The following is a 9,214-nucleotide window of genomic DNA, read 5'->3' as shown; positions in this document are numbered from 1 at the left end:
GAATTCTTGCTAAGGTCTACGTTTCCACGGAGTATAATTATTTTTGATGTTATGAACGTGATGTCAGAGGCTTCTTCGGGGACAATAACAGCTCATCTCTTTGGATTAAAAAGAAAAAGCTCTGAAAGTGTGCTGTAAAAAGGTTAAAGACAATTTACTTTCTAAAAAATGATTTAATTAAAGAGAGTCTACTGCAGTAACCAAATCTTTGAAATAATGTCTTTGAAGAAAGAATTTCTTCCATATGCACTCGTAATAAGAGGATTTGGTTACAAAACTAATTAAATGCTATAATAATAGCTAGTGTTCTTTTCTGGGGGCCTGATTAATATAGCGGAACGGTTAAATAAAGATGTTAAATGCACTTAAAAATCCTATTTTACTAATATAAGGCATGAATAAATCGAAAAAGGATATACTCTGTGTTATTTAATTGAGCTTAGAAGCAAGTGCCTCGTTTTTTTTTTTTTTCCTCTTTCTTTTCCCCCTTTCTCCACTGCTGGCGGTGTTCTTTTGTAAGCCCACAAGACGCGCGGCGCAAGGGGCTGCCCCCATGGAGAAGGGGGGTGGCCTGTACACCCAACCCCAGGCAGCTCCCCAGGAGCACCCTCGCTCTCCAGGTTCCCGGGGAAGAGGGGAACAGAGCCTGCCTTGGCATCAGGGCCTCGATGCGCTTTTAGGGTAACACGATCCTAATCTCTTCTAACCTGTTTTTTTCTACATGCTCCAGGGCACAGAACCCAGGGAAAAAAAAAAAAAAAAGAAAGAAACAAGAAAAGAAGATATTTTTATAAATGCATGTTTTGCTTTGTTTGGTTTTTTGGTGGGTTTTGCTTGTGTTTTTTTTTTTTTTTTTCCCCTAAGAAATTAAAAAGGGAAAAAACAGGGCCTCATTTTCAAATCTGGTCTTCTACTGCCGAAGGATATATGGGTGATCATCCCTGGACCCAAGGAAACATTAGCACAGGCTTTAAGTATTTTTCTGGTTTGGAACCCCAGAGCCATTTTGCCTTTTTTTTTTTTTTTTTTTTTTTTTTTTTTTTTTTTTTTTTTTTTTTTTTTTTTTTTTTTTTTTTTTTTTTTTTTTTTTTTTTTTTTTTTTTTTTTTTTTTTTTTTTTTTTTTTTTTTTTTTCTTTTTAACATTTCTGCATCGGTTTTCAACATCCGAAAGCAGGAGGTGGAGTCTGCTAAAGCCACCCTGGGGGAACCCCAGCGTAGCCTCTCGGAGGGAAACGTGCACGGTAAGGAAATCAGCGTTCAGCTGAGCCCCAGCCCAGGCCTAGGTGGTGAGCAAAGCAGAGGGCTCCGGGAGAAGGTCCTGCTGCCTCAGCTCCTCCAGCACAGGAGCCACCCTACTCACGGACACCGGGCTGCCTCCAGGAGCGGCTCCTGCAGCAGAGCCTGAAGTTGGGGATTGAAACTCAGTCCCGCCAAAGCCCAAGGGTCTCGTTCCCACTGACCCCGAGCCCACGCACCCAAGACCTGCTCCAATCACACCTGCCGCAATGGCACCTACCTGGAGCTAAAACAAAGTATTCTGGTAGCCCAAAAGTGACACAATTAAACCAGAGAGTCTCTATAACGTTGTGGAAATCAAGCATCCAGCAAATGTGAGGTGAACCCACAAGAGTCAGAAGTAATTTGTTCACAAAGACAGGGAACAAATTTAAAAGTTAAAAAAAAAAAGAAAAAAAAAGGAGGAAATATCTGTTTTTCACATTGTACATAATAATGATATAAAAACAATTGTCTATTTTTTTTTCCTTCTTATCCAAACAGAGTGCTTAAAAAAATTGGCTCTAGATGACTGGTGTAATTAAATAACTAAAATGAGTGATGAGAGAGCAGAAGTTAATTAAGATTGAAAACAACACTCCCATTAATTCACTCCATCATAATAAACATCAGAAGTTGACATGGCTGGGGCCAAAATTAAAATAAAAGGAAGAGAAATGGTGTGAGCAGAAAAAGAAGCGATTTGTTTTCATATGTATATATATATATATTTATATATATATAAAAAGGCAAGGTGGGGAGGGGTATCCATTTTAAATAGCCTAACAGCTTCATTTGCTGCACTGCCAAATTAGAACAGAATAAAATAAAGTTAAAAAAGGGGGGGGGTGTAAAATAAATTATACATAATTTACTAATCTGGGAACAGCTGACCATTATTATTATTATTATAATTACCATTACAACACTAGCAAGAAGAGGCAGTTCAACTGAAAAAACAAACCCAACACAGTCAAAAAATACAAACGAAAAGAACCCTCTCTGACATGGAGGATATGATCAGCTACTCCAAGCATAATTTCAGAGCAAATCTTCTGAGAGAGAGAAAATAGAAAAGAATTTTTCAAGGTGGAGGTGGAAAACAAAATGGGGAAAAGAGGAAAAAAAGAAACCCCAGATGTTGCAGGGTAAAACTATCACATCCAAACTGCTCTTTGGAGTATTGTCCTAAGTCTTCAATGGCATTTGCTTGTTTGCTTTGCACAAGGTCTGCAGAGGTCAAGTTACACTTCAAGTGGGATTTCAAGAGGCAAAGAAAGGCATTCCCCCCCTTCCCAGTCTCTCCTTCTACCTGCCCCTTTTATCCTGCACCTGGCTGATTGCAGCGAGGGCTAAATTGCCTGATTAGGGGACCATTTGTAACAGCAATGTTGCCAAATACTGATGACCAGGGTTCTGGTGAATGCTTAGGCTGGGATCTCACTGCCACTAAGATGCACGGGGCTAATTTTACAAATTAGAGACAATGAGAACAGCAATGGATCTCTCTCTGGGAGTAGGAATTTACCATGAAGTAACATAAATATAAAACTGGCATCCCCAGTTGTAAAATCAACTCAGAGGAAGGCTTTTGCCTCAGGACAATCCTAAGACTTTCCTTTACAGGCAATAGAGCAGTTCTGGGATAGCTGCTGGATGAAATTTGGAGCAGCGTTGATGTTCGGTTGGTCAGTTTATCTAACGCTTCTGTCTTGCTACACAAACCAGGGTCCTCTTCTCCTACAGGAATATTACAGTAAGGAGATGAAAAGAAACTCTAATTAATTTATATAATTTTTTCCCCCAAAATAAAGCATAACATTTAATTACATTATCGGAAATGCAAACTTCTGCTTAGGATTAGGCTTGTGTAATTCCACCTTCCTCACCTCGCTGTCATTGCCCAAGGAAGAAAAAACTGCACAAGCAACTTATCTAAGTGCTCTAGAACAACTCTGAAAATATTTTAGTGCAGGAGAGTAAGTTTTTCAGTTGTGAGAGGCAACAGCTGAGGAAAGTCGGCATCACAAAAGGTTTGGGTTCTTACATGCCCACTATGAATATGGTAATCTCTTCATAGCTAATAGTCTTCCTTCCTACACAAACATCCCACAGATAAAAAAGGATTTCTGCCAATGTAAAGGAGAAAAAAATGTCAGTTAAAAAAAAATTGCCTTTTGAATCAGAAATCAGTACTCAGCCATCCTAAAAGTATGAGTTCATCAAAACTGGACATGGTTGGTGGTAACCTAATCATGCTCAGCAAGTAAATAACATTTCCAGTTGCCCTGTTCTGTTCAGAACAAGTCACGTTTTGGACAAGCCTTTTTTATGTTGTTTATTATGCCACTTGAAGTGTAAACTAAAAGCAAAGGCTCTTTACAGACCAAGACATTTGGAGGGTGCGGGACTTCATTCTGGAACACGCTTTTTGCTCACAATAGTCCAAGATTATTCTTATTAGTACCATAAACACGCACACATGAAAATCCAAGACCATAAAATATTTTTTCTCTAAATTTCTTATGTCTCTCTCTCTCTCTCTCTTTTTTTCACCTGAGAATGGCACCTACAGTTTCCTTTAAAAAGCAAAACCAAAACCAAAAATATATGTCTAATCTCACCAGCTGCTGGTATATCAGGTTCTTCAAGGGATTGTCTAAGATACAACACTGTCCTAACTTAAGACAGAGCAGAAAGCAAACAAAAAGCAAAAGAAAAACAAAACAAGAAGAGACCAACCTAAAAAAAGCAAATTGGACTAGTTCAGCGCTTTAGTACAAATTTGGCACTTGCTCAAAGACTCAGTATGGTGTGCAACTGATGAAGAGAAGTCCTCTCTTGAAAGGAAATAATTGCTTGTTGGGGTCAACAGAAACAGACTCCCCACTTCCTTCCTTGCCAGCCACGCGCACAGGCACGCGCACACACGCGCACACACACACACACTTCTGACCCAGATTTGACAGGGAGGAGGGGGAGGAGGAGACAGAGGGGTTTAAAAGGAATTTTATCTTTTTTTCTTTTCCTGTCAGGTGCATTACCAAAAAAAAAAAAAAAAAATTATTTCTCTTTAAACTGTAGCACAAAACAACAAAACACATTCACAAGCCACTTGTTGGCACTGTGTACCTGAGTGAGAATTTCTAGAACATTGTAGAACAAACAGCCATAAAGTTTATTTGAAAAAAAAATAATAATAATAAAAGGTCGACGGGTAAGACTTCAGTGCTTGGGTATAGCAGCTGAATTACTGGCATTATTTTACCCATAGCTTATATCATTCTGTTGTTGTTGTTGTTGTCGTTGTCTTTGTTTCCTTTCTTCTGAGCCTTTTTTCTTCTGATGCAGGCTGATGTCTATTAGTCAGCTGATGTCCCAACTAGTTAAGACTAACAGTTAAAGTAACAGTCAGTGTATGAGAAAGTTAATGTGCTTGGCCACTGGCAAGGATAAACCAGATGGGGCTTTATTTATTTTTTTCTTTTCTCCTTGAAGTCCTGTAGGTCACGAGATATTTGGACCCCGATCAGTTGGCTTGCCCCGCAATGTGATTTTCACTGTCACTGCCATAGTCCGCATCGGGGTCATCCTCCTCCTCATCGTATTCATCGTAGATTTCTCCATTGACGTCGTCGGTCTGCATCTCCTCCTTGATATGAGGCTCCTCGCCTTTGATGCCATAAGTGCTCTGGATGACGGGCATCCCGGGCTCCGGGCTGCTGGACACGCTCGAGTGCTCCGAGGGCAGATGTGGGGAAGGCATTCCTGCCATGGCGATGGCTCCTGGGTAAACTACGCCCGCGGTGGCAATGGGGATCTGTGCTTGTTGCCTGCCATGGAGAAAAAGCAAAAGTATGTTTGAGTACTGGAAGGGGTAAAGGGAGGGCAAGATCAACAGCAAACTGCAAGCCCGTAGCATATACTCTTGGGCATGTAGAGGAAGTCCCTAGATGGCCCACGCAAGACAGCCTTTATATTGATATTCTAAACTCACCAACTGATGCTCCAGAAATGAACATCAAGCCCAAACCAACTTCACTGACAAAAAAACCCCTCTGTAAACATCTCTAGTTGTACCTGCATTAGTTCCAGCTTGCCTGCTTGTGAGGCAAACTTCTTTTCTGGGTCAACTGGGTGTCCCATGAGCTGCCAGCCAAAAATAAACTTCCTTGCAACTGTGGTCCAACTTAAAACCCATATATTTTGAAAATCTTCCTTTTAAATAACCCAATCTTCTGGCAGGACTAGACATAAAGGCAACGAATTTCCAGCAGCAGAGATCTAGCAAGGACTGGGTAAATTGCACAGGAATGGGGAGGTGCTGTGGGAAGATACCAATGGATGAGGAGAAAGCAAGGCAAGACTCTCCAAAGAGGCAATGCTTACTCCACATTCACTCTGAGACCTGGCTATTATTAGGGAGAGGAACAGTGAGCTTTCTGGGGCCAGCATGGGTTTACACGTTGAGCACTGAAGGCCTCCCACTGGAAGGTGGTAGTTTCCACTGGGAGCGGCCCTTGTGAAAAGCAGGCTCTTTGAAGGAAGAAGGATAAAATGGGGAAAAGGCAGACTTAAAACGGAAGCAGGCATTATTTAAAAATAAATAAAAAGCAAGCAAGCAACGTGAGCATTTGAGAAAATCCTCTACAGGATGCCTTTATACGGCGTCTAAGCCTTGGAAACCTGTCTGCAGTAATGAAAGAAGAATTATTCCAGGCCACAGAAATTCCCTCTGCATCAAGAACACTGGCTGTGTTATACTAGTGTTTGTTTCCCTGAGAAGCTTCAGAGTCCCAACAAGCCTAGAGGTTTAAAATTCATGCTCCTTTTGTTTCCTTGCTGCATGAAGTAATTCCATTGCAGTAATACTCTTCAGTACATGCTGCACATTGTAATGTCATCAGCGGTGTGTCCATCTGCACTGAAAAGCCTTGCCACAGGAGACAGGGCAGAGTCTCTTGAGATGAACATTCTTAATTAAGAATGAAGCCCTCCCCTGTTCCCCTGCCTGCCTGTGCCCTGGCTGTACAGTAAGCCTCGCACAGTACAGTGATCCTGAAAGACTTTCCTCTGCCAAACAGCTTTACATTTGTTTGGAATCGCTGCTGCATTTTCAGATACTTCCTGCCTGCCATTGGAGTGAGACCTCCCTCCGCACAGTCCTTATTTCTGTGTTTCTGAAACAAGTCAAAGTTGTCTCAGCAGAAGATACAGCTCTTAAAGTAGGGAGCAGATCTAATTTGCATTTTATTCTTAATTCACTAGGAAGGCTTTTGTTTTCTGGAGTCAGCATTTCTGCAACAAGATTCAGCACACTTAAATTGCTTTTAATATTTAACAATAGGAACACTTTGCACTTAAATGGTGCTTTTCAGAGTGCTTTTCAAGTATTAAATAATTTAAGAATGGCATTTTTCCACCTCTATAGGATGTCCAGCCCAGAAGTTCTTGCAGCAGTCCTCAGATACTAATGTATAAGGGCTCTCAGCAGTCCAGTGAGGTGAGCTCGCCACGCTACCCACTGAAAATGAAGACACTGAGATAGGAAAGCATTAAAAACGCCCAGTCCTTCTCATTGTGGTGCCTTCAGCACGTCCCAGCAGCTCCTGTAAACCAAATCACTTATTGTGGTGCCCAGGCAGGAGCTGGGCTGTTGTTTAGAAGTTTAGCCCTAAATGACCTGTACTGGGGGATGCAACAGATGGGGAACTAAAACCAGGAATGCAACCGTAGTGCTGTGACTGCTGGCATCACACACTGACCCCACTGCAGACATTGGCCACTTTGTCAGTAGTTTTATAGAGATTTCACCCCAGGTTCTGTGCTCCTATGCTTCAGTGCAAATTACCTCCAGAAATGTCTTGATTTCAATGTCAGCCTTGCTTGGAAAGCTAAATAGTATGCAGAATGTTACAAGGTTAATTTTTTTTCCCATGGTGAGGCATGCATGTTAACCAGATAAGCAGTGTTCTGGGGGCTCTGCTGCCACCTATTCTTTTTCCAGAAGGCCCCCCCTCTCTTTTTTTAATCTCTTGATGCCAAATGTTGGCTGACTTCCCTGTGTTTGTTTCAGTGCTTACCACTGGGATCACTGGACCTGCCAGCACCACAGGGTTAAGCAGCTCAAATTTCTCTGCTGAGCGGCTTATTATAACAATGCACACTGTAGCTGTTTTAAACACAGTCTGATGACACTTAACAGTTGCTGGACAGATATTCTCTCCTTTATTGCTACTTCTAGCCATTAACTAGAGACGTGCTACTCAGTTAAAGGATTGAAAATTCAAATTAACGGAACACAAATTTCATTATTTCAGAGGGTCACTCTTGTTGCTGCTTCTGCTGTTTTTAAAACCACCATGTAGCTTTTAATTTCTTGGGATGAACACAAAAATACTGTGGAATATCTGATTACTTCTGATTCTTTTTGACCTGCTGTAGCCAAAACCAAGAAAGGTTTCCTTCTCTGCAGAAGGCAACTACATGCTACTCTTCTAGGTAGATATTAATATAATCATATCAAGCTGATCCTTTAGCTGTTTATCAGAACTGGTCTTCTTAAAATTTATGCTCAACACAAAGCATTTAGCTTACTGCTGGAAGACACTCCCTAGTATAACAAATGCCATCACAATGAACAACACAGACAACTTCATGCATGATATGAATTAGCTGAGCCAAGTCCATATTACAGCTCAAGTTCAGTGTGTTCAGCAGTCCTTTCTGCAAACCACTTATATCATACTGAATGCAAACTTGTAATTTTGGCTTTTGGATCATGAGGCGCTACCATAGATTCATTCAGATATACTCTCTCAGGCCTCATAATAAAGTAACAGTTATAAGGGTTTATCATAAGAAGTTATGTTTCATTGGAAAATCTTAAGCTTTTTTTTTTTTTTTTTTTTTTTCAGAGTGGAAACGAGACAGTTGGCTGAGGCTTTAAGATGAGCATATAGCAGAGCCAACAAAAAGACCTAACTGCCTAACTTCCTCCTGGAATACGTTGTTTTAAAGTTTAAGCTTCATTTTCTGCTAGCAATATCCAATGTTCCTGCCAATAAACAATAACATTTACCACACTGAATTAACAATTCTCCCTGATTTACTTTTTTTTTTTTTTTAATGAAAAGAGCAGTAGTTTTTAAAGGTCCCATACCCAACATTAAAATACTGCCTCATCTCCTGGCGTCTGTTGCGCATGATAGCCTTGTACTCGCCAATGCGTAGTTTTTTGCCATCTACAAGGCAGGTACGCTTCGGCCTTGGCTTGTATTTGTAGTCTGGGTATTTCTCCAGGTGCTGTTTGCTGAGTCGGGCCTGCTCCTCATAGTATGGCTGCTTCTCTAGGTTTGTCATAGCTTTCCAGCGAGATCCTGTCACCAAGAAAAAAAAAAAATTAAAAAAAAAAAAAAAAAGAGATTCTATTCATCCCCAAACGCTGAAAGACAGAGAAACAAGTAGGTCACCCAGAACAAGATACCTACGGTCATATTGCTTTGGGCTGTGAATCTGTCAGAGCTTCTAGACAGGGGTCAGGTCTTGTTTGTATTTTACTGGTAAACCTCTTGGTTATGGCTAAGAGGCAGAGAGATGGCACTTGAAGTTTTGACTCAATATTTTATTGAAATTTATTGACATTATAATGCTTATCAGGTGGGAAGTAAAACCGTTATCTCGATAATGGGCAATCCCTGACACTTCGTTTTAGAAGACAAGGTGGCAAATTTTAGAGGAATGGCCAGAGATCCCTTAGATACATAGTCTGCTCTGCTACGTCCCCACACTTTCCCTTGGCCATGGGCCTGTTTTCACCTCCTCTCCAGAGGAGGCACCGCTCCAGTGCTGCCCACCTAGTCACCGTGATCCACCAAGGCATGAACTCAGGATATGCACATGTCCACAGCTTCACTGTTCATGACAATATCAGATCTT

General features: G+C 41.1%; 1 protein-coding gene across 7 annotated transcripts in view; it reads right to left on the bottom strand.

Moving 5' to 3' along the window:
• Nucleotides 1-1,129: 1,129 nt before the first annotated feature.
• Nucleotides 1,130-9,214, bottom strand: part of SOX5 (SRY-box 5) — a 640,352-nt gene continuing 632,267 nt past the window's right edge. For all 7 annotated transcript variants that reach the window (XM_027905265.1, XM_027905273.1, XM_027905234.1 and 4 more), the window contains 2 exons: nt 8,439-8,655; nt 1,130-5,109 (listed from right to left, as the gene is read on the bottom strand). In XM_027905265.1, the coding sequence (XP_027761066.1) occupies nt 4,806-5,109; nt 8,439-8,655 (521 nt within the window). In that variant the 3' untranslated portion in view covers nt 1,130-4,805. The remainder of the gene's footprint in view (nt 5,110-8,438; nt 8,656-9,214) is intronic.

This window comes from Empidonax traillii, unplaced genomic scaffold, assembly GCF_003031625.1.
Source record: "Empidonax traillii isolate 1590-97213 ecotype Southwest subspecies unplaced genomic scaffold, ASM303162v1 scaffold25:size3598162, whole genome shotgun sequence".
NCBI lineage: Eukaryota > Metazoa > Chordata > Aves > Passeriformes > Tyrannidae > Empidonax > Empidonax traillii.
Note: the sequence above shows the minus strand (reverse complement) of the source record. Positions and strands in the feature narration are given on the sequence as shown.